Source organism: Crocuta crocuta, unplaced genomic scaffold, assembly GCF_008692635.1.
Source record: "Crocuta crocuta isolate KB4526 unplaced genomic scaffold, BGI_CrCroc_1.0 scaffold408, whole genome shotgun sequence".
Classification (NCBI taxonomy): Eukaryota; Metazoa; Chordata; class Mammalia; order Carnivora; family Hyaenidae; genus Crocuta; species Crocuta crocuta.
Window position 1 is genome coordinate 217,633 of NW_027527444.1, and position 24,246 is coordinate 241,878.

Sequence of the window (24,246 nt, forward strand, 5' to 3'; positions counted from 1 at the left end):
TTTCCCGCCCCTCCCTCCTCTGCTCCTTCCTGCATGGACTCCTGCCGTTCTGCTCCGCTCCGGATGCCACAGCCACGCCGCGCGCTTGCCTTTCCCCTTCTTGGCCTCCCCGTTTCCTAGGATCCGCATTGGGGCGGGCTCTGCCCCAGGAGCCTGGCAGGGGGCGCAGGGCCTCCTTTGGCCTCTCTCCTCTCTCTCTCCATCCACTGTGCCCCCCGGGCCTCGCCGACCGCGCCCGGTGCGGCGTGTGCCGCGTGGCGTCGGTGCCGCAGATGGGCCGCTGCCCGCTCACTTCTGGACTTGGCTCCCCCAGTTCTCGTGCCCCGTGCTCCCAGCCGTCCCTCAGCCGCACCGTCCACCTCTCCTCGCCCCTTCCCTTCTCTTACGCCCCAGCCCCCTGGGCTGCGCGCTCCTTGCGCCCTCGGTATTTCGTGTCCTTGCTCTTTTGTAAGGGGCGGGCCTGGCTCAGTGACCTGTGCTGCTCTGTATGGTGCCGTGTGTAAGAATAAACCCGTTGGAATACTCGTGGTCTCAGTTCTTTCCTGNTCTCTAACACGCCTCTTCTTTTCTCTTTCAGTCTCGAAAGGGTGCCGACTTGGACAGGGAGAAGAAAGCCGCCGACTGCAAGGTGGACAGCATCGGGAGTGGTCGGGCCATCCCCATCAAACAGGTCAGCGGTCCCTCCCCTGAGTGGCCGGAGAGCGGTGGAGGTGAGGGGTGAGGCCCAGGAAGCGCTGGGGGTGGTGTAAGGCCGGCACTCCCCCCTCCCAGGCCCGAATCCTTACCGGGAGAGAGGATCCCCTGCTGAGGGCAGACCTTTGGGAAGAGAGGCCACCCGGCCCCGCCCCAGGCTCTGCCGCATCCCCCTCACCACCACCGGGGGGCAGCAGAGAGCCACCTGCCGCCCTCCGCGGCTTGCCCACGGGCTGGCGCTTCTGGAGCTGGGTGACCTGGCCTGCCTCTCCCGGTCCCAGGAAAGGAATTCACAAAAGAGCACCCCGTGGGCTGGTCCTACCCTGGGTTCACTGGTGCAGTTTTGTCCACACGAGCCTCTGTTCTCTGGTGAAGGAAAGGCCAGGTTGGGCTGCCCCCTCCCGGCCCCCTCTTTTCTGAGTCTCCTCCTGGCAGAGCCACCAGAGGCCCCTGGAGTGGGTCCCGGTGCTGGAAAAAGACATTGAAGGATGGAGGGCGTCCTTGTGTGCAGACGGCGGTGTGCTGAGCAGGGCTGTTGAGCTGCTGGGCTGGATGGGGGTAAAGCGAGGAGGCGTCTGTGTCTGGAGCTCGGGCAGAAGCCTGCTGGCTGGGGTGCCCGCGAGGCTGGCGGCGGTGGCTTGGTGGCTGATGTGCTGGACCCACAGGATGCTGGGCCCGGCGCAGATCTTGGGAGCTGGTGGTTAGATGTGCCGTGTCTACAGGGGCCGTGTTGTGTGTCAGGTTTTGACCGCAGAGGAGAACCGTGTGGCCAGGCCACCAGAGCTTGGCCAGGCCCGGGCCCTGGGGTCAGGTTAGTCCTCCAGGCTGGGCCTTCTGGGGCCCATGGGCAGTCTGACTAGAATTCCTGCGTAAAGTGAGATTCTGACTCCGCGGTGAAGGTGTGTTTCGAACGGAGAACCAGGAAGTGTCAGGGTCCCCAGAAGCCAGGTGAACTACGCTCGCTCCGTGTCCCTGTACTGCATCTGCCATCACCTGAAATAGCGTCACACTGAGGCCTGGCAGAGGCCACTCTGGGGGGGGGGTCACCTCCCGGGAGGCCAGGTAGAGTGGCCGAGAGAGAGACGTGTCTGTGTGTGTGTGTCTGCTGTGGGGACAGGTGTGTTCTGAGAGCGTGTAGGCGCACACACAAACGTCAGATAAATACAAGAGAACATTTTCTCCAGGGCCTTTGCTCTGAGATGAATGTGGCCCCAAATGCCTCCGTCCCGTTTGGGGTATGGACTCATGTATCTGTTCCCTGAATCCCCCACAGGGAGGGAGGGGAGAACTGGGGGCTGGGGGTGAGGTCCTGTGAACTTGCACCTGGGGTTCTGACCCAGCCCTGGGGGTTGGGCGCTAGGCCACTTGGCTGATACAGGCCACCAAGCCTCAGGGATACCCTGCAGGACTGGATGTGAGTGCCGATTCCAAGGTGGGCGGAACCTCCCTGGGAGGTTGGGGTGTGCCTGCGCTGAGGTGGGGGGTCCCTGCTCTGGTTTTCCCAGCCCCCGGGGCCCATCCTCNCCCCTGCAGGACTGGATGTGAGTGCCGATTCCAAGGTGGGCGGATCTCCCTGGGAGGTTGGGGTGTGCCTGCGCTGAGGTGGGGGGTCCCTGCTCTGGTTTTCCCAGCCCCCGGGGCCCATCCTCGTGATTTCCCCCAGCCCCCGGCTGCCCCAGGGCCAGTCTGGCCCCTTCCCCGCCCTCAGGTCCCTTCCTCCCCACTCCGATCCTTCCTCCTCCCCACCCCCCCCACTCCTGCTGGGAGTGGAGATTGCATTTCAGTTGCCATTTGCATTCCCAATCAATCCGGACTCCGCAATTAAGCCGGCTGGCAGAGCTGGGAGGGAGGCGGCGGCGGAACGGGTCCTCTGGGGCTGTCGCCTCCTCCGCACCGCTCCCATTCCGCCCCAGATTGCTTCCTGCTCCGCCGTGCGCAGCCGGCCGGCCAGGGAGGGGAGCAGGGACCCCTGTAGCTCTTCTCCCTACCCTCGGAAGGAAGGAGGCGCCTGCTAGGCAGGCCCCCAGCTAGCCCAGCCTTGGCCGCCCGGTCCGCGGCTGGCAGGTGAGAGGCGGGCTGGAGGCACAAGTGGGTGGCAGGTTGAGTCCCTGGCCAGCTTTTCTCCATCAAGCCGGGCACTCCTCCCACACCCCTGCCGGCAAGTTGCTCACCGAGCTCATTAGTGCTGGTCTGTGGCTCCCGGCTTCCTCCCTGACCGAGGCCCAGGTGAAGGAGGGGAGAGAGTTCTGGGTAGAAAAGGGCTTCCCTCCTTGGCATCCTGAGGCCTGATTCCGTGCTTGGAAGAGGGAGGAAACCTCCATACGTGAGTCTGCTCTCCCTGTCTGTCTGTGGAAACCGAGGCTCAAGCAGTCACGTGGCTTGTTGGATGTTAGGGGCTAGTCAGTGGCAGAAAGCGGAGCGGAGGCTGGATTCCCTTTCCCTCGACCCGACCCGGAGCTGGGCCCGGACCCAGGAGGGAAGGGCTCGGCCCTGGTGGAGATGAAGGGTCAGGCGAGGGGGGCCGGGGCTGGGGCTGGGAGGATGTGAGAGCAGAGGCTGGCGTGGACTGTCCCGCCGAAGGCCGAGGAGGTGTGGGAACGGGAGAGCGGAGGGGCAGGTGAGCCGCCATCGTCCCCGTGCTTCCTGAGGGCACAGGGGACACCGGGCGCTGCCTTGTCCAGGTTCTCACGGAGCAGCCTACCGTTGCCTTGTTCCTGGCCTGTGACGGGGCAGATGCCATGCCCAGAAGCAGGTCACTGAGGCTCCTTCACGGACGGCTGGGCAGGGGCCTGACTGCCTTCCGGAATGTTCCAGCCACCCAGTTTAGGGAAGGTCCCATTAATACCACTCGTCTTCAGATGCTCCGTGTGAGGATAGGTGTCTGGTGCTGAGGGGGACCAGGTAGTGGAGCGTGTCCTCAGATGGCCCCGGACTCTCAACTTAATCTCCCGCAACGGCATCTGCCTTTTGGGGGCGGCGGGGAGAAGGAGCTAGAGAAAGGAGGGAGTGCTGGTGGGGGTGTGTCGGAAGGTGGGAGACTTTCTCGGCTCCATCTTGGTCCCTGGTGAGGAGATCGGGCAGGAAACTCCAATCACTTGTTGGCTAACCACCTCCCCTTAGGCCTGAGCCTGCTTTTCAGAAGCGCTTAGAGAGGGGGCGTGAGAGAATTGGGGTTTACCTTCCACTTTTGGGCTGCAGGACCATAGGATACTGTTCCCTCACACTTGAATCCCTCTTTTTTTTTTTTTTTTAATATTGTGTGTGTCTGTGAGAAAAAGAGAGAGAGAGAGCATGAGCAGGGGAGGAACAGAGAGAGGGAGAAAGAGAATATGCCAAGCAGGCTCTCTGTGGTCAGCACAGAGCCCGACGTGGGGCTTGAACTCACCAACCATGATCACGGAGATCATGACCTGAGCGGAGATCGAGAGTCGATGCTTAACTCACTGAGCCACCCGGGCGTCACCTCGCTTGAATCTCTTAATCCTGGTTCTCCTGCTTATCCAGAGTAGGGCCCTCCATTCCTGGGGAGAAGGCCTTGCCATCAAGGCCACATCTCTGAGCTCATCTCTGAGCTCCTCCTCTCTGGTGCCGGCGGCGGTGGGCTCCGGGTGCTTCCCTTTCTCTCTCCTCGGCCGGTGCTGGTCCTGACCCCCCTGTGTGAGGCTTGAGCCCCTCCTGTGTGGCTCTCCCCTTGGAGTTTTGTCTGGGACACTCCGGGGCCCCCCCTAGGGGAAGGGGAAGGCCGTCCTGGGTGTTCTGTGCGGGCCCCTTCGCCGTGGGCCCCTTCCCCGTCAGCATCTCTGGCGGCCACGCTCTCTGCGCCTTCTCCCCACCCACCCGCCGGACGTGTGCTGAGCATCGGCTGTGTCCCAGGCACTGTCATGGTGCTGAGGGCGTGTCCGCGAACAAAACACACGGACTTCCTTGCTCTCCTGGAGCTCGAATCTGTCCGCTGAGCTCTATGGCTGTGCCCTGCCTGCCTTGGGGAGTCTGGAACATTCTGGGGATGGTTAGGGGACTTCTGCCCTATTCACCCAGCCCTGGTGACACACAGGCAGGAGCATCACTGCCAGGAGGCCATCTGAAACCCTGCCTCCTGCTGACATGGCCCCACGACTCTGGGTCGGGGGGGCGAGGGGTGGCCTGTTGGACGGTCAGGGAGAGCCGAGTAGGGAGAGCCGAGTTCCGCGGAAGAGCCTGGCTAACTGGCTCTCCCCGGGTCAGCACTGGTCCTTCACAGCCTCTCTGCTCAGATGTGCGGGGCCGGCACCGGCCTCTGACCCGGCCTCTGTCCTCAGGGCATCCTGCTGAAGCGGAGCGGCAAGTCCCTGAACAAGGAGTGGAAGAAGAAGTACGTGACGCTCTGTGACAACGGGCTGCTCACCTACCACCCGAGTCTGCACGTGAGTCTGGGGGAGGGCGGGGGAGGGGAGGGGGCGGCGAGGAAGAGTCACGCGAGTGGAGGGGGTGGCTGACCCCGGGACTGAAGGGAAGCAGACCTGCCCTTCAGAAAGAGCCTCGCTTTGGGGGCTTGGGAACCACACCTACTGTTTGACCCAGGCCCGGGCTGAGCCCTTCATCCTAAAGTCTGAGTTGTGGCTGCACCCTTGGGAGAAGACCCCCCTCCCCAACCCCAGGGATGGCTGCCTCTAGGCGAGGCTGCCACGTGTGGTAGGGCCCACATCCTGCCCCCTGCTTGTTTAAAGAGCCTGATTGGGCCCTGTGTACCTGGAATCGCTCAAGCTGGGGGTGCCGGTGTCACCAGCCATTGTCTCTTGGGGACCCACATGAGTGGGAATCCCTGGGTTCCTGGGCCTGTGATGATGGAGAGCGGGGGGGGCAGTCATGTGGGGGCTGCAGGGAGTGGCAGGGTCCTCCTGGGAAGGGGAGCATGGGGGTGGCGGTGATGGCGGGTGGAGGGGTCTGGAGGGTGGGTGGCCTGTGCCCCGGGGGGCTGGGTGGTGAGGTGACAGTAGGGTGGCCCCTGTGGCAGCTCTCCCACCCTGCCTGCCTCCCCCCACCCTCGCTGCGTGGCTCCAGCACACAGCTGTCACCAGAATCNGAGGGTGTGTGGCCTGTGCCCCGGGGGGCTGGGAGGTGAGGTGACAGTAGGGTGGCCCCTGTGGCAGCTCTCCCACCCTGCCTGCCTCCCCCCACCCTCGCTGCGTGGCTCCAGCACACAGCTGTCACCAGAATCCATCTCTGTCACCGCCCCACTGCGGGGCTAATGAGTTCTCCCGTGAAGGCCCTCGAGCACAGCACGTGGGCCGGCCCCGCCCCCGGCCCCGAAGCCCAGGGCCTGCCTCCGGACAGGGAGGCCCGACCCACGAGGTGCCGGGGTCCGCAGTTCCAGGCCCTGCGGGCACCGCCCGGACGGCCCTGCTGTGGAAACGCACGCAGGCCTGGCGTGGGAAGGGCGGGCGGTGTGCATCCCGTCGGGCCGGAGCCCAGCCTCGCCCTCCCGGGTTTCTCCGTATCTGATTGCTCGGGCACGAACTGGTCCCCTGAACGCAGGGGACCCCACAACTTAGCCTGTTTCCTCCTGGTGTCTCGTCCTCCACAGGGTGGGAGCTGGCATCAGGAGACTGGAGGGTTGAGGAGGGGCCACACCTTGGGGACTCAGTACAGAGGCTTCGAGGCACCACCCCCTTCCCTACTCCGGAGGCCGCCTCATATGCACACCCGGCCCTGCTGCTGAGTCCGTGAGAGGCAGCAGGACACAGGTGTCTTAGGACACGGGCATCCTGCAGGTCCAGGGCCTCTGTAGCAGAGAGACAGCGGAGCCACAGCATTTCCCAGCCGAAAGGGGCCGCCATGCCCAGTCCACGCCCATGCCTGGCGCCTCTTAACTCCCAGCTGGTTGTATTTTCAGCCCGACCCCCAGGCAGGAGGGACTCGCTGGGAAGTAGCCTCTCCAAGCATCCCGGCTTCCCCCGCCCATGTGGGCTTTGCNTCTGTCCCCTTTGCCTGTCCCCATGCCTCCGGTAGCAGGAAGCCCAGAGGGGAGGAGGGGGACCATAGAGGGGTCTCAGGACACACAGAAACGCGTGGGGTGTTGTGTGGGGTTTGGCTTTAGGAGGGAAGGTGAAGCAGACCAGAGAGCAAGAGCGCGGTGGGGTTGGCCAGACAGTCACCCAGCCACCAGTGGAGCTAATGCTCGGCCCCGTGACCCTGACTCTGAGTGTTACCCAGAGCTGTCTGCACGGGCCGAGAACACCTCTCTTCAGGGCTTGCTGAGAACGTGCCAGAGAGTTCGCACCTGGGCAGCCGTCGCCTAGACTGTCGTCAGGAAGGCTGGCGGGAACTGCCAGGCTGGGTGTCTGAGCTCCTCACAGTCCCTTCCGGTGCCTCACTTGTTGAATGATGTGTGCCCCTTGGTGTGTTCAGGGGCCTGGGATGTAGGGGCATCCGGGCCTGTCCTTGCTTGCCCGCAGGGTGAGTCTCCGAGGCAGGCGGCCCTGCTGGCCTCTTGGTCGCTGGGCCATAGGACCTCGTGCAGAGGTTGCGCGAAAGGCTCCTGAGAGCGCGGGCTCCGGGTCAGCTCTTCCTTCACCGGCTCCGGGATCCAAACCTGTGTCTCCCTCCTGTGCCAGCAGCCACGGGGGACTGGCCTGTGGGCGCTGCTTTTGCTCATTTGGAAGATGCGAATCAGGTTCAAAATGCAAGCCGGAGTGAAGACTGAATGGGGGGTCAGTCGTGCTGCTGCATGAACAGGGTTCGCGCTTCCTCCCAGTAAAGGCTGCTTGCTCCGTCACCCCCCACCCTCGCTGCTTGATCTCCTTCCTCGGTGGTGGCTCTCAAGTGTCGCTGGCTTCCTGCCTCTTTCACCGCTTTGCCGTGTTTGCAGACCTGAGCAAGCTTCTTAGCTGACCGCCGCAAGGAGCCACCATCCCCGCTCGGGGGGCGGCCGGTCTCCCCGGAGGTTCCCTCCTGTTGGGGCGCCGTGTGGCCGAGGGGCCTCCCCGTCACCCCAGAGGTCCGCGGGCTACTTCTGGCCTAGTCGACTGCCGTCTCAGGGACAGCTCCTGCCTGGGACCGCAGGGCGGCCGTGCCGGCGACTTGCTTGTCGCTGGAGGCCAGCTGGGCCGCAGGGACCGGGTGGGCGAGCGGAGGAAGGGCGGGCGGGCAGGCCTCGAGCCTCACGCCCGATCCTTGCCTGGCCCAAGAGAGCCCGCCACAGCCTCCCCCATTTTGCAGCCAGCGGAGCCATTCACACAATCACCTTCTGTTAATTCTATCTGCAACATCAATTAAATTGTTTGTAGAAACTAATTGAATGTGGCTTAATCACACATCTTAATAGCTTTCCACGCTCTGAACTCGTTGTTAATTCCAGTAATAAAACGAGATGAGAACGCTGGCTGGGTAATTAGCGAGGAGGCTGGGGAAGAAATTGCTGTTTGATGGTGGGTAATAAAGGCAGCCGTGGTGACCGCTCTCCTGAGCAGCCGCTGCCACCGCCACCGCCGAGCTCCCCGTTCTGCTGACGGAGGGAAACGCCGTCGCTCGGCCCCTCGTGTCCCCGTCCCTGCTGCTCCTCGTGCTCCTCACCACACTGTCCTTGGGCCGGGCGCCGTCTCCCGGCGCGGTCCTGGGGCCAGCCTGGCACGGGGCCCGGGGCGAGCGCGAGGGTGTGGCCAGGGATCCCGGGGGGTGGGGGCAGGCCCCTTAGGTCCGTCTCGGGCCCCTCGGCCCAGGATGGAGTCTCTCTGTGCAGCTTCTGTCCTGGTGTGGCGTCCGCGTGTGCCGCGTCCCGGCCTGGGCATCCCAGGGCTGTTGTGGGGCCTGAAAACTGTTGCAGCTGCCGTGACCTCCTTGTGAACTAGAGCAGCCCGCGCCCCTCCCCCCAAGAGGGGGACCGCAGCTGCGCCTTCGGCCCAGCCAGCTGTTGACAGTTGTCTGGAGCAGCAGATCCGAGGTGGGGGACTCTGTGCAGGGACCTGGGATGGGCGCATGTGGCAGCCGAGTCCTCGGGACGTTGGGCTCCGACTAAGGAGGGCTTGAGACTGGCCGGTGCTGGGCTGAGCGCAAGGCTGGAGGATGGACGTGTAGAGGGGACGCAGGGCAGCGGGCAGGCAAGGGGCTCCTGGGTTTGTTTCTCTCCCAGCCGCTGTGGCGTGGCTCAGCGCTGGGGACGGAGAACCCTGGGGGTGAGGGGTTGTCACCAGGCTCCGCCCACTGCTCCTCCTGACTTCTCTGGTGTCGCCCTGTGGTTCTGAGGCGTGAAGCAGGGCATGCCGGAAGCCGGGCACCTGGCGCTGCTCCTCACGGGGGACTGGGTGGTGGCCGGAGGGCACGCACACAGCCCAAGGCCACGTGGAAGGGAGCTCCTCGCTGGCCACACGGGGGTGGGGGCCGCTCCTCCTCTGTCCTTCTGAAGAAGGGCTGTGAAGGTGGCCTGGCCTCATGGAGAATAGAAGACAGCGCCAGGCCTGGCCAGGCCTCCCCGCAGCTGGTGACGCTACCGTGCTTGCCTCAGTGGCTCTCTCACGAGTCCCCTCCCCTGTTGACCCAGCTCGGAGGTTAGGTGCAGCCTGAGGAGGGAGTCTGGCATGGGGCGCCCTTTCCTTGTTCTTGCTCCTCTTCCTAACTGGAAACCCACACATTCTCTTGGCTCCTTGGGGCCAGGTGACCGCTTTCTACTCGACATCCTCATGGTCATTCCCAAAGCTGCCGGGGGGAGGGCAGCTCTGAGCCCCTGGTCGCCCCTGCCTTTCCCTTGCTTCCCCAAGGGTGGCCTTCCCCTCCTGCTCTTTATTTTTTATTTTTTTTAATATTTTTATTTCTAGGAGAGAGAGAGAGACAGCGTGAGCAGGGGAGGGTCAGAGAGAGAGTCACAGACTGAAACAGGCTCCAGGCTCTGAGCTGGCAGTCAGCACAGAGCCCGACGCGGGGCTCGAACCCATGAACTGCGAGATCATGACCTAAGCGAAAGTCGGATGCTTAACCGACTAAGCCACCCAGGCGCCCCGCCCCTGCTCTTTATTACTATTTTTTTCAATGTTTTTTATTTATTTTTGAGAGAGAGAGAGAGAGACAGCGTGAGCAGGGGAGGGTCAGAGAGAGAGTCACAGACTGAAACAGGCTCCAGGCTCTGAGCTGGCAGTCAGCACAGAGCCCGACGCGGGGCTCGAACCCACGAACCGCGAGATCATGACCCAAGCAAAAGTCGGATGCTTAACCCACTAAGCCACCCAGGCGCCCCCCTCCTGCTCTTTAAAACACAGGACTCGGTCCCTTTCCCCTGAAGCTAAAGGGTGAGAAGGCAGGGGAGCTGCCGGGTGGTGCAAAGGCCAACGTCCCAGAGCGGGTGAAGGTACGAGAGCTGGTGGCTGTAACCTCGATGGGACCGTGTCTCAGGGAAGCTGCGTGCACAGAACCCCCCAGGGTGCTCCTGAGGGGGAAGAGCGCGTCGGAGTCGAATCGGTGGGATTCCATCAAAGCTCCAGCTGGCACCCCCCGCCTGACGCTGCTCCCTGAAAGGTGTTTTTTTGCCACATTTTCCCAGGGACGTTAGCTGGGACCTGCTGAGGAACTTGCCTTGCCGGTGACGGCGGTGAGGAAATGGGAGTCAGGCGTCTGGAAGGAGAGACCAGAAGCGGTGGGGGGAGCTGGGGCCCTGGCTAGGCTCGGGGGTAAGGCAGGAAGCTAGGGGCCAGGGGCTGGGCCCTGCTCTGTGGCCCCCATGTTGCGGCTCCACCATGGGACTCTTAGGCCAGTGGCGAAATGGCGGGAACGGGTGGGGACGGAGTGGCTCGCACTCTCCGGGTCGCTCCCCACGCCACTTCTGGGCCTTTGGGTGCTGACTTGAAGTGGGCTGTTGCTGGGCTGCGGAAGGCCGCCCTCGGGGCTCTGCCTTGGGAATCCTCAAGGGCTGGGCTTGACGGGCTTGAGTCCCCATTCGGCCACCTTCTGATCATGTGACCTTGGGCAGATTGACCTCAGTGAGCCTCCGTTTCTTCCGCTGTAAAGTGGCCCTGGCAGCCCTGCCTCCTGTGTCACAGAGTGCAGGGGACAGCTGACCCGTGTGCAGGCAGGTGAGGTGGTGACATAATGGTTATTGTTATTTCGCTGGGATCTGTGAGAATGTGGACTTGCCTGCATTCCTAAGGACGCCAGAAAGACTCAAAGGCTTCGTTTTGACTGTTCAAAAACGTTTATTGTCAGACACTGTTGTAAGGAGTGAGAACTTTGAAAGTGAGTTCTAGGCTTTGAAAGTTCCCTGTGCCCCAGTGGAGGTGGAAGCTTCTGGAAACAGGGCCGAAGGAGTCAGTGGCTAGCCACCCAGAGCCTGTGGAAGCCCAGTCGCCTGTGGTCCCAGGGATTTTGTCACTTCCTTTCCGGGCCATTGGCCTTCTCTTCCCAAATTCTACCTCCGTCCAGAAGTTGGGCTTTTGAAACGAGGGCTTTCTTCTCTCTCCTGCTGCACAGGGGGCGAGACCTCGGAATCGGTGGGTCAGCGTCAGAGCCCAGGTGTGGCCGAGGAGTGACCTGTCCTAATGAATCTTCGTCTGTTTTATCCACGTGGCCCTTAGGATTACATGCAGAACGTCCACGGCAAGGAGATCGACCTGCTGCGGACGACAGTGAAGGTGCCTGGAAAGCGGCTGCCCCGAGCCACACCTACCACAGCCCCGGGCACCAGCCCCCGGGCCAACGGGCTGGCCTTGGAGCGGAGTAACACGCAGCTGGGCGGGGGCACAGGTGAGGTGGCTGCTAAGGTGGGGGGGTGGGCATACAGAGAGCATCGCTTCCTTTCTCTAGAAGAGCGGAGAGTGGGCAGTGGAGGCCTGAAAAGGTAGGCGGCCATGGGGTCTCACTCTTTCTCAGCCTGGGTCCTCAGCCGACATAGTGGTCTGGAGACGGATAGGGCCGCACAGCCTCCCGGTGACAGGTGCCGTCAGGGGTCCTGGGGCCATTTGCCCCCATCTGGAGCCGAGGTGGGCGATGGCGGGGCCTCTAGCGTGGGCCGTGTGGGGAGAGGGAGGTGGAAGGGGGGCAGAGCTCCCTGGGGTGCCCCTGGCAAACGTGCGCAGGGCTGCGGTGAGAGGTTGGGTCTTTGCTCGGAGAGGATGGAGTTTAGAGGGAAGCCGGAAGCCACGCCAGCTCCGGCGCGTGTCCGGCGGTGCAGGAGGGAAGAGTGAGAGTCTGAGAGTGCAGGGCTCGGGGCGTGGTCGCTTTTCCGTGGCCGGTCCTTACCTTTCCAGACGATACCCTGAGTTCGGGTGAATGACGCTTACGTTCCCTTCTGTCCCCGGCTCTTTCTGCCTCCGGGTTCTGTGGCTCCTAAGCCATGTTGCTGTCCCGCCCACTCCGAGTCTCTTTGCCCCAGATCTGCCTTGGCCTCTGGGCCCTGCTGTTGTGCTAGATGATTGGATCTCCTGGTCCTCGACCCAGAACCAGCTGCTCGTGACACTCTGACACTCTCCCAGTTGCTGTCGCGGTGTCCCTGCCCCGGGGGATAGCTCTTAGCACAGGTGTGCTGGTCCCCAGAGGGCGGGTGGGGACCGGGGGGGTGCTTCTGCATCGCAGCAATAGGCCGCTGCGGGCATTCCGTGGAAGGAGGGCTGGGTGCTAAGGCCCTGGAATGGACGGAAGCGACCCCGTAGAACTGCCCCCCTTGGGGCTGATAGGCCTGCGCCGAGCAACTCAGGGCTCAGAGAAGGTCAGACCACGGCCCCCTGCGTGTCCTTGTTTGAGGCAAGTGGGCCCTTGGCACCCCCGCCCCATGGCATGGGTTCAGCGCCGCTGACCGGGCTGGAGGGGCCGCCACCGGCTGATCGACCCGTGGCTGGGGGGGCAGGCCCCCCGCGGCAGNTGTCAGGCCCCGGCTTCGCGGCTCTCCCAAGCGGAGGTTGTCGCCCCCATCTTATGGATGAGGAAACGGAGGACTAGGCGAGATTAAAAAGCTTGTCTGTAAAATCCCACAGTAAATGGTAGAGCTGGGGTTTGAACCCAAGTGTGCCTGACTCGAAAAGCCATGTTTTATTCAAGCCACGCTGAGCGCAGAGAGAAGCCCCTGACTTGTGCAGAGGGGGGGCTCTAGTGGACTGAAGAAGGGTGGGTGAAAAAGAGAACACCCATCGTGGTGGGGTGCTGAGAGCCCCCTGCAGGGGTGCGCTAGGGGGAGGGGTGAATGGCAGAAATGGCGGGCCGCGTGCTCTGCCCAGAGAGCGAAGTCCGGGCTGCTGAGAGACCGCTGGCTTGCAGGGGTGAGGAGGGCTGGGGATCCGCCAGGGCCCTGAGCTCGCCACAGCTGCACGCACATGTTGCGGGGCAGCCNCCCTCGCGTTCCTGGGCCCGGACAGCCTTCACTGGGGGGCGGGGCGCGCAGACGAGAGAGGCGCAGCTGGCGCACCCGCAGGGCTCCCGGCGCCCGCACACACTCACCAGCGTCCCCAGGACACGCGGACGGGGCACGTACCCAGGCCTGTGTCCCCTCCACCGCGCGCTGACACCGACCTCATGCACACTCACACATGTCTCCCGCTCACCGGGCGATGTTAACATCTCATTATCTTTGTTACTGTAATTACATTATCCGCTGCTTTATGCAGAATTATCCTCCGAGGACTAATTGATGGCTCCATGTTTAATTCATTAATCATTAGCATCAAATTCGACAATTACAGTGCACACTGATTGTGGGATTGCAGGCGTAATGAGGGGAGAATTAACAAAGAAAAGGGAAAGCACTTTCCCTCCCTCGGGGTTTGGAGTTGGGGGCTTGGGGAGGAAGTTGGGCCTCTGATGTCTTTGGGTGGGGCTGGGCATGAGGCAGGGGTGAGGTTGGGAACAGTGNGCAGGGAGAAGCAAGGCCTCAGAATTTAGGAACCGCGCGCGGCCCTGGTGGGTCCCGTGCCGCGGAGCGAGGGTCCCCCGAGAAAGGCCGAGTTTGCAGGCACCTGTCAGGCCCGAGTGGGAGGGGCGGGCTTGTGGAGAGGAGGGACCGGAAGTGCCGGCGTCTTGCCGAGGGGACCGGGAGGGGCGGACTGGCTGGGAGGGTTGGCGCCACACGTGTATTAATAAGCACTTCCTGTGTCAGGTCGCGCCTCGGGTGTTGTCACCAACGCAAGAGAAACACAGAACTTGCCTTGCGCCTCGCAGCGTCCGTCGTACCGCCCCCAGGGCACGAGGGGTGGCGCGCCTGTTTCTGTGCCTTCTAGTGGCTTCAGCTCAGAGCTTCCCATCCCTAGGCTTCCAGAAACTCCACCGTGTGTTCCCGGGCCAGGCGGGAGCCCCGACTTAGCCACCCGCTCCCCCACCGGGTCCCCGTCTCCGCCTCCTTACTAACCTCCAGCCCTTAGTTCGGGCACCTCGCGCGCCGTCCACCTGCCCTCCCACTTCCGTCGCCATTGCGCTGAGGCGGCCTGAGGCGAGAGGGCGGCGGCGGCGCCCCTCAGAGGGACCGCGCGCAGGGAGGCGGGCGCGGCCTGGGAGGGCACACGAGGCCCTGCCGCCCTGGCCTCGGACTCCTGGGCCTCCGGTTCCCCTTGGCTCGCCGTTCTTCCCTGATGGGAAACGAAAGATTAATTTTCTCCAGCCCAACAGGATAATTACTAATACTAATTAGACATAATTACTGGAATTTGATACACTTATTTCTCGTCAGAATGGCACCAAAGCTGAGGCAAAGCAAATGGCACATGTGGAAGAGANTATGCTGCTAGAATTTCGCAAGTTTTGCCCGCAGCCCTATTTTCAGGAGTCTGCGCACCCCTTCCCGGGCCTCCGTTCCCGGTCTGACCCTCGCCCCCGCCCCCAGGTGCCCCCTCCGCGGCCAGCAGCCCGGCCTGGGCTGGCCCTCGCCCCGAGGGGCTGCACCAGCGCTCCTGCTCCGTCTCCAGCGCCGACCAGTGGAGCGAGGCCCTGCCCCCAGGTACGCAGGCCCCGGTTAAGCGACCCGGTGGAGGGCAGCCAGGCGGCGGCGTCCGCAGCCCGGGAGGCCATGCCGGGATNGCAGCTTCCCGGCCCACCCACCGCCGGCCCCAGGCAGCGCTGGTGGTGCTCCCTGCCCGGCATCCCCATCAGCCCCCTGCGCTGCCAGCTCATCAGCCTCACCGCGGGGGGGACAGGCTGAGTAGGGAGGTCGGGGGCTGGGGGCTTTAAACACGATTGGGAGGCGGCAGCTCTCCTACCACGGAGCAGGGGGGTTCGTAGAGATAGGATCCGGGATCCGGATAGCTTCCCCACCCGCGCTGCCCGCCGGATACGCTGGGGGCCCCTCCTGTCCGGCTGGTCAGAAACCCTGCCTTCCCCCCCTCCCTTTACGTTCCTTCATTTTCTCCTCCTCTCGTCCATTTTGGTGCCTGGCTCACATCTCCACTCTTCTTCCCCTTGTTTCTTCTCCCTGCCTCTTCAGTGAGCACCCCCCCCCCCCGCTTGCTCTCACCCACATCCTGCCCCTTCAGTCCCAGATCAGCAGCTCTGCAGACTGAGAGAGAAATGCGCGCAGGGCTGCCCTCCCCTAGGTAAGGGTGTGAGGGAAGGAGGACAGTCCAGGGTGCTCCCCGTGCCCTCAGAAGCCAGCTGGTGGGGGGTGTGGGGGGTGGCAGCTCAGGCGAACCTGCTCCTCCCCCCTTCCCCTCAGGCTGGGCCCATCCAGCCTTCCCTGCTGTGGCTCCCAGCAGCCCTTCACAGGCCCCCGTCCCCCGGGAGCACTGACCCCCCCCCTCCGTCTGCGCTCTGACCGCAGGAAGCACCTGGGTGCTCGCAGCACAGGGAGTCTCCTCGGCTCCTCCTCCACGTGCGAGTGTCCCTGGGGGGAGTGACCACGGAGAAGGGGAGCTGAGGGCGCGTCCCAGAGTCACTGTCCTGACGTGCTGGCCTTGGTGGGGCCCCTCTGTTGAGTCTGGAAAGAGGAAGGCAGGGAGGGAGGGAGCGTGTCTGCCTCTAATGAAGTTTGACATTTAGTGGTGAGCGCCGGGCGGGGTGTGGGAGACGGGAGCTTGATTAGCGCGCTCTAATTGACAGTAATTAGGCAGCTCCCTGATTGTTTCTAATTCTGCTATTAATTGTGAGGAGCGGGGAGTGTGATTGAGGATAAATTTGGTGCGGAGCTGCTGGGGCTTCGGCTCCCTGTGAGTTCCCTGGGCCGCCTTCCACCCCTCCGGGGCTGCCGCTGCCTTCATCCCGCTCTGCCCGCGTTCCCCACACTCTTCTCTCTCCGCCTCCCCTCTTCCTCCTCCCAGGCTGGGGACGCTGTGGGGTTGGGCCGGGGCCGGGCTCCCCCAGGGTGGCCCAGCCAGCAGTCAGGGTGGAGCCCCCAGTGGTGCCAGGCAGGTCTTGTGCTCTGCGCCCCCCTCCCTCCTCCCACACTTCTCCAACTCTCCCCTCACCAGCCAGTGGCCCAGCTGAGGTGCTCAGTTCCAGCCCCAAGCTGGAGCCTCCCCCATCTCCCCACTCCAACCGGAAGAAGCACCGGAGGAAAAAGAGCACCGGGACCCCCCGACCAGACGGCCCCAGCAGTGCTGCTGAAGGTTAGGGGGACCTAGAGGGAAACTGGGGCACAGGAGGTGGGCTGTGGGATTCGGGGATAGTACCCTAAAAGTAACACCACGTTTTCCATCTTTAGAGGAAGCACTTTGTAGTAGTGATTAGCCATAACCATAGTTCCACAACTTCTTGTGGCCGTCTAGACCCCGTACCTTAGAAAAGCTCGTTCTCCTGCCTCATTTAAACCCTTTCTGCTAAAATGTGAGCTTCTCTTTTATTCCGTATAGAAGGTAAAGACAGCAGGCGGCTGCTCCAATAGCTCTTCCAAGACTCGGGGCAGGACGTAGGTTTTCTGTGTCTCTTGTATCACCCACGGAGCTTAACGAGTGCTGGGCATATAATTGGTGCTTAATACGTGCGTCTTAGTTGGCGAAGTCTCCCCTTAGTCGTCTGTAGGCTAAGGAATTCCAGCTTCTCAAGTATTTTCCCGTGGGGCCTTTCTCATATTTTGGGCTTAGTCCTAGCACTCCTCTGCTTTCCTCCAAAGTGTCTTCAGCGTTCCTCTCCTCAGTGGTTGGAGTCCCCTTGCTCCCAGAGAGGCGTAGCTTCTGTTGCTGCCTCGGGCTCACTTCCGCTCTGATTGGCAGGACAGGGGTGTGGGTGGGCATCACCTCTATGGGAAAGAGCCGCTTTTCCCAGCCTGCCCGCGGGCTAGTGCCGCTTAGCACTGATGGCACGGAAGCCACCTGTGCCAGGGAACCGAGCGCCCCAGACGACCGAGTTCGCGTAGCTCGGAGGCTATGCTGAGAGCGAGGGGAGGTGGACCGGTGAGCCTGGGGAAGGAAGGGGCACCAGCGTTTGCTAGGAGGCAGTTTCCGTTAAAGGTGCCCTGAGAGCAGGAGCCCAGCAGGAAGACTTCCGGGAACGTGTGTCACTGAGGTGCCCGGGGTAGAACCTGAAACTGCGGCCCTGGCCCCTGCTTCCCCCGTGGGCCTCCCGCAGGTGTCGCAGTCGTCTCCCCAGCCCCCGCGGCTGTCACTGTCGGTGCTTGTCAGGAACTGTTCACCCGCAGGGTGGTGGCCACCGGGAGGGAGATGCACGTCCGGTCTTCTGTTGGCCGAGGGGAGCAGAGCTTGAACGGCTTCGCCACGGTGCTCGGGGCCGCGGTCCGGCCGCTGGCGCTGGTCCCCACAGCCGTCCTCAGGCCCCTTCCGCTCACACGTCCCGGTTTGTGGGGGAAACCTCGCCGCCCCTCCCCACCCACTCGTCCTCCCTGCCTGCGCCAGGGTGGCGGGGGAGGGGCCCCGCTCCCAGGAGCCCCACGCTGACGCCGTCAGGAATATTGGGTTTAATGAGCTGCAAAATGAGGCGGCTGCAGCTGACATGTACGGATGGTGCCCACACTCGCCCCCCTCCCGGCGTTGCCTCCTAGCGCCCCATCGCATCCTTCTCCACACACTCAGCTCTTCTCCAGGAAGCGCCCTTCTCTGAGTTGCAGACCAGGTCCTGGCAGCGCCAGCCAGGGATGCGAAAACCTTGCACCCGTTTTCGCCGAGGCTCCACAGGTGGTCAGGAAGAGGGGTTTGAGGGCTGCTCTGCGTCCCTGCAAGGTGCCCCGTGGGCACGGCCTTGGAGGCTGGGGTGGGTGAAAGGGCGAGAGCCAGGAAGGCAGGAGTGCATGGAGATGTGGCGGCAGTGTGTCCCCGGCTGTGTGCGCGGCGGGGCGCCCTCCCTGATGGTGGCAAATACCCCTGTCCCCACAGAGGCAGAGGAGTCCTTCGAGTTTGTGCTGGTGTCACTCACTGGGCAGACGTGGCACTTCGAGGCCTCCACCGCGGAGGAGCGGGAGCTGTGGGTGCAGAGTGTGCAGGCCCAGATCCTCGCCAGCCTGCAGGGCTGCCGCAGCGCCAAGGACAAGGTTGGCACCGAGGCCCGGATGGGGTGGGAGCCAAGGTGGCCTTGTGACTGACCAGCGCCCCCCCCAACCCGGTCTCTCCCGCTGCGCAGACTCGCGTGGGGAACCACAATGCAGCTCTGGCCGTGCAGGCCGTCCGCACCGTCCGTGGCAACAGCTTCTGTATCGACTGCGACGCCCCCAGTGAGTAGGGAGGCCGGCGGGGCTGGGGTCGGGGCGGCTTGACGAGAGCCTTCCAGTTGGCCACGAAAGAGGAGCGGGGTGAGGGGGGAAGGACTTCCCTGGTGGCATCATTCTGGTTGCCCTTGGACTTCATGGTGCCTCTCCTCACCTAGATCCAGACTGGGCCAGCCTGAACCTGGGCGCCCTGATGTGCATTGAGTGCTCAGGGACCCATCGCCACCTGGGGGCTCACCTGTCCCGGGTCCGCTCCCTTGACCTCGATGACTGGCCACCCGAGCTGCTAGCGGTCATGACTGCGATGGGCAATGCCCTGGCCAACAGTGTCTGGGAGGGGGCCCTGGACGGCTATGCGAAGCCTGGGCCCGACGCCTGCAGGTGAGGGGGCGAGGGGGCGGCCTGGAATGGGGACGGTCGGGATGGTGTGGGGTGGCTGCCGCAGTGCTCTAAGGGTTAAACCTAGCTGTTGCTCTGCTCCGCAGTGGCCCCTTGGGGTGCCCCTCCCCCTCCCTGCCTGTCACTCAGGCTCCTCACAACAAGAGGCCCTTTCTGAGCCTTATCAGCAGGTCAGGGGCCAGCAGGAGGCGCATGCGCAGGGCCCTATCGCTCTGTGGCGCGAAGGCCCTGGCCCACGCTCTGAGATGGGGAGAATGGGTGGGAGATAGGATAGTGTGTGGGCCCCTAGCGCAGGCCCCCCACCCCCTTTGTTCCAGCAGGTCCAGATAAGCGACCACGGGAGCCCTGCCTGGAATCTTCCTGCTCTCTCGGCCCCCGACGTCCCCCAGGCCCCGAGGGGCCTCTCCCCCAGCCTTCGCGGTACCCGCGGTGCGCCGTCCGCAGGCCGCCCGTTCCCTGGCTCTGTCTCCCCACCGCTCCGTCCTACGCTGTTAGTGCCTGTTCCCCTCCCGGGGGGCTGCCGTCGCTCCCCGAGCACCCTCGCCGGCCCCCGCCCCCTGGCGCAGGCCCCTCCTTGGCTCATGCCTCCGTGGGCCTGTGGTTGCAGGGAGGAGAAGGAGCGCTGGATACGGGCCAAGTACGAACAGAAGCTCTTCCTGGCGCCGCTGCCGAGCTCGGACGTGCCGCTGGGGCAGCAGCTGCTCCGGGCCGTGGTGGAGGACGACCTGCGGCTGCTGGTGATGCTTCTGGCCCACGGGTCCAAGGAGGAGGTGAACGAGACCTACGGCGACGGGGATGGGCGGACGGCTCTGCATCTCTCCAGTGCCATGGCCAACGTCGTCTTCACCCAGCTGCTCATCTGGGTGAGTGGTGGGCTCCGCCCTTGCCTTCCTGGTCCCACCCCCGAAGGCCCCCTGACCTACCCAGTCTCCGCTCTGCCCCCCCCAAGAACCCATACCTTCCTCGCCACGTCACGCCCACCGTGACAGCGTGCTTCCTTCCGCAGTATGGGGTGGACGTGAGGAGCCGGGACGCCCGCGGCCTGACCCCCCTGGCCTACGCCCGTCGGGCCGGGAGCCAGGAGTGCGCAGACATCTTGATCCAGCACGGCTGCCCTGGGGAGGGCTGCGGCCTGGCACCTGCCCCGAGCAGAGAGCCGGCCAGTGGCGCCAACACCTCCGCCGAGCTGCACCGAAGCCCCAGCCTTCTCTGAGGCCCGGGACGAGGGCACGCGGGCCGAGAGGACTCCGTGGCCTGGGGCCCCTCCTCCCTACAGGCACTGGAGCCAAGGCACAGAGAGAAAGGAAGGAGGAGAGGAAATCAGGAAGAGTGAGACCAGAGAAGAGCTGGATGAGAGAGACCGAGGGACCAGAGGCGGCGTCTGGGAATCGAGCTGCAGCAGAGAGGGAGTGGAGGTATTTTAGCCCTCTGCCCCACGGTGCCACTGCAAAGGGACAGGACCCTCTGGAGGTGCCTGTGAGGAGAGGGGAGCAGGACCTCTCCCTCCTCCAGATTCCTACCTCCTCCTGCCAGCCCCCTGCAAGCCTTCATCCTGTAACGGAGCCTGGACGGATAGGGCGCAGGTTGGGGGGCGGGTGCTGGATGACAGAGACGAGGGGTGATCTGTGAGTCCCGTGTAAATTTGTACATTGGAATATTTATGTCTGTGTACATATCCGGTGTGTGTGATGAGCCAGTAAACCAGGCTGTGTGTGGCCTTGTTTTCCCTTTTGTGTCTCTGCCCTTCCAGAAAGGTCCTTCAGCTCCACTCTTGGTGCTGCCTTCTCACTGTGGGTACTCTGGGCCCTCATCCCGTGCCAGCTGCCCTGAGGCCCTGCGGCCTCCGCTCAGCCCCCTCCTGCCGGCGGCGCAGTTTGTGGGTGGCACTGGCAGCGAAGCCTGACAGGAAGTACGCAGCTCTGTGCTTCCTGCTGGAAGCTCTCCGCTGCTTCCCTTACTCACACGCCCCGCTCCTGCCCTCAGGAAGTTCTTCCAGCTCGTCTCCAGTAACCCCATGCCACACCTGGTGCCGCCCAAAGGTCACCCAGGAGGAGGACAGAAGGGTCGTCCCCCTTCCTAAGGGTCTGGGAAGGTAGCTCCCACAGCCAGGCATACAGGGAGGAGGATTCTGAGGAAGCCACACGGTAAGCGGCTGGACTGGACGGCGGCAGCCCTGCCCCAGGCCTCGCTTCTGAGGAGAGCGGGGAGGTAGGCCACTGCGGGTACAACAGCCACTGGAATCCCACCAACATCTTGCCGAGCTGGGGGAAGAGCCCTGAGCCCCTGTGCCCCCGACTGCCCCTTACCCTAGGAAGGCCTGGGGAAGGCCCTCTATACCTGCTCTTCAGGGACGAGAACTTGCTACGTTAAGGTCCCTGCTCTCCGAAGAGCCTGTTTTCCCATTCCTACAGCCACTCTGCTGGTGGCCGTCTCCTGTCATTTAATGAGTGTTCACTGGGCGTGGGAGGGCTGGCAGTCCAGACGGGGACCCACCTAAGAGAAGGTCGATAGCCAGGTAAATGCTATTCAGAAAAGAAACCGGATTGTATTTTCTTGGTCCACAGCCCCTTCGCAAGGCTGGTAGGAGCCTTCAGCAAAGTTAAGGGTAGGACAGAAATAGGGCCTTGGGTGTGTGTAAGAATGGGTTCCTGGGCTCAGAAAAATACTAGCAATAATCATTTTTCTTATTTTCCCTAAGGAAAACCAGCTGCTGAAGTGGCTGAGCGCTGCCCAGTATAGTTTAGTTTGGGAGGCTTCGTAGGTAAATCCAGAAGAAAATGGCTAATCAGGAGCTTGGATCCCACCCCCACCTTCCCTCAGGCATGGAGCCAGAGAACGTCCGCTCTAGGCTGAGACCTGTGGACACGGTCCCCACCACCAAAGTGACAACAGCTCCTGTGACCCTCCACCACTGCCCGGCATGTCCCCTAAAGAACCTAACCCCGTAGGTTCCCTGTGTGGGCAGAGACAGCCTCAGTCTAGATCAGGAATGGGGCCGATCCCGACTACATTTTTTAGCCTAATTTTCAAGCCTTGCTGCATTTCAGCCAAATAGAGGAGCCCTGCCCTGGACCCCTGCATCCGAGCTGGGGAACCGTGACCCTGTTGTTAATAGCCGGTCACAGCCCCAGCTTGCTGTTCGGTTGCCAAAACCAGCCGGGAGAAAGGCACTGCCGAGGAAAGCCTGTCTTCGCCTGCGTAAACACTGGGTGGTCTGCCATTCTAGGGATCGGGTTGCCGCAGTTTTCTAAGGAAGGAGAGGAGGCCGCCGGGTACTTGAGCTTGTACTTCCTGCCCTGACCTCACTCTTCTGAGTCTCCTTGCCTCCCTCAAAGCCCCGGTTTTCTTCTCGGTGGCTCTGTTCCGTCCCCTAGCTGTCCTCCCAAATCCGTGTAGGTCAGGTTTCTTCCCAAGAAGGCCCGCTTACCATGATCCCAACTTCAGCTGGTTTCTGTAATAATCCTCTTTGCCCAGTGTCTGTGCAGGCGAGTGTGTGCAGCAGCCCCCTCCACACGTGCTATCTTCGGTGAAGGTGGGGGAAACGGCAAATAGCTTTAGTTTGTCTTCTTTCGCTCACAGGACGCCCTGTTTCCTGCGGGTGCCCCTGAAGCCTCTTAACCTCGTGGTTACTTGGTGCACCTAACTCGCTCGTAGAAGTCCCACCTCCCAGCTCCTCGTTCTGTAGCTCCCCCTACAGTACACACCTGTCCAGAACCACCATGCCTTCCCGCCTCATCCATTTTGCAGGGGGCCCTCTCAGCCAATCTCGTTTTAGAACAGAAGAGGGTTTGGTACCCCAAACTCCGTAAAACATGCGATGGGGAGAAGGAGACACCACAGTTAATGCAGTACGAACAGAGAGCTAGAAAGGAGTCTTACTCCAGGCCCTCACATCTGAAATAGCAGAGGGGGGGCTGCTGTGTCCTCCGCCCAGAAAAAGTAAAGAGCTCACAGGTGATAAAAGTGCGCCCCCCAAACTGCCCTCCCTAGTCACTGACAGGACTGGTAACTTCTGCCTAGTTAGGGCCTGGCCGTACGCCAGCTAACTAAACCAGGGTCAAGTACTCATTTCCCCTCATCATACAAAAGGGAGTGAATCTTCTAGTCTTAAGTCCGCCAACTCTTCCAAAGGAAAGAGCAGAGATGAAGCAGCTTGCCCGTTTAATGGGTGAAGAGGAGAGAAGGGCTGTGGTGGGAACGTGAGGTCTAGGTGTGGACTGTGGGCGGAACCAAGGACGGGAAAGGACCGAAGTGGAGGCAGTTTACGTGGGGGGAGGTGGTGCGAGCCGAAGGGTTTCTAAGGAGGCTGGTGACGCGGTTTCTTGCCCTTGCACTAGGCGAGACCCAGCCCACCACAAGGCAGTAAGAGGAAACTGAACTCTGGCTAACGATGACGGGGACATCGAACTTTCCCAGTCTTTCTCCAGGGTGCAACAGACAGACAGAGGCACATAGCTCCGTATATACAAACTTTACAGAAAATAAATAAGGAGCTGTGATCAGCTTCGCTAGGCATCGCCGTGGATTCTTTCCACCACCGTGAGGAGTTCCAGGGCGTTAGCTGGGAACCTTTCAGGCCCTAGGCATGTTAGAGTCCCCTCCCCCCTCCCCAGGAGTCCACCTCTGTCCCCACAGCGCCACAGCGCCACAGTGACGAGAACCGAGGCCCCTTTAACCCTGAAGCCCCCAGTCTGAGGATCTCTGCAGTGGGCTCAGAGCCGAGTGCCCACGTCTCAGGTTGCCAGGAGAGAGCGTACCTAGCGCTGAGTTAGTCGCCAGCGGAGCCCTGTCCCAGGGCAGGATCACAGTGGCAGCCCCGCGGGTCCACAGAGCCCCACCCCAGTCTCCGATCTGCCGCCGTCCACCGTCCCCGGGCGCCCCTTCAGGGCCGGGCCCCCTGCTCCATCTGTTGGTGCTGGCTCCGCACCGCGAACCTGTTGACGTGCACGGGTATGGGTACGACAATCTTGGGGTTCCTCACGGGCTCCCCAGAACGGCTGCTCACGTTGCCAGCTTTGATGCGCTTCCACTTGGCCCGCCGGTTCTGAAACCAGATCTTGACCTGCACCTCGCTGAGCTTGAGGGCGTGGGCGATCTGGGAGCGCTCTGTCAGGCTCAGGTATTTCTTGCAATGAAACTCCTTCTCCAATTCCAGAAGCTGCTCACTGGTAAATGCCGTGCGGCGCCGTCGGCTTTTGCCCCCGGGGGCCGTGACTCCAGCCGCCACCGGGGCCCCCTCCTCGGCTCCAGTCCCCAGGCTTCCCTTTAGCTTCGGTTTAGGCCCCAGGAGAGCCCCGGGGCCCCCTGCAGAACTGTCCAGGAAACCGTCGTCCTCGCTGTCACCGCCCGAGCCCTCTTCCTCCTGCTCGCTGCCTGCTGGGTCTCCCGCTGGCGCCTCCGGCTTCTCCTCGTCTGAGCTGAACCCCTTCCCCTCCGCTGCGGGGAGCGAGAACCAACGGGCGGGGGAGGAGAAGGCAAGGAGAAGCAGACAGGTGGGAGGAGGCACACGGGACCGGGACCGGGCCAGGCACGGACAGAACGACGGCAGGGGGTAACGAGACGTGGAAGGGACGAGATGGGGAGGAGGGGAGACAAGGACGGCACAGCCAGGATGTGGGCGGGGGGGG

General features: G+C 62.8%; 2 protein-coding genes across 2 annotated transcripts in view; one reads left to right on the forward strand and one right to left on the reverse strand.

Moving 5' to 3' along the window:
• Positions 1 to 20,335, forward strand: part of AGAP3 (ArfGAP with GTPase domain, ankyrin repeat and PH domain 3) — a 27,614-nt gene extending 7,279 nt beyond the window's left edge. The window contains exons 5-12 of the mRNA XM_077761522.1: positions 578 to 670; positions 4,992 to 5,096; positions 11,229 to 11,397; positions 17,892 to 18,046; positions 18,136 to 18,226; positions 18,379 to 18,601; positions 19,227 to 19,482; positions 19,626 to 20,335. Coding sequence (XP_077617648.1) covers positions 578 to 670; positions 4,992 to 5,096; positions 11,229 to 11,397; positions 17,892 to 18,046; positions 18,136 to 18,226; positions 18,379 to 18,601; positions 19,227 to 19,482; positions 19,626 to 19,832 — 1,299 coding nt within the window. The 3' untranslated portion in view covers positions 19,833 to 20,335. The remainder of the gene's footprint in view (positions 1 to 577; positions 671 to 4,991; positions 5,097 to 11,228; positions 11,398 to 17,891; positions 18,047 to 18,135; positions 18,227 to 18,378; positions 18,602 to 19,226; positions 19,483 to 19,625) is intronic.
• A 2,979-nt stretch (positions 20,336 to 23,314) lies between these two features.
• Positions 23,315 to 24,246, reverse strand: part of GBX1 (gastrulation brain homeobox 1) — a gene marked incomplete at its 5' end in the record, with an annotated part of 17,891 nt that continues 16,959 nt past the window's right edge. The window contains one exon of the mRNA XM_077761532.1: positions 23,315 to 24,055. Coding sequence (XP_077617658.1) covers positions 23,502 to 24,055 — 554 coding nt within the window. The remainder of the gene's footprint in view (positions 24,056 to 24,246) is intronic.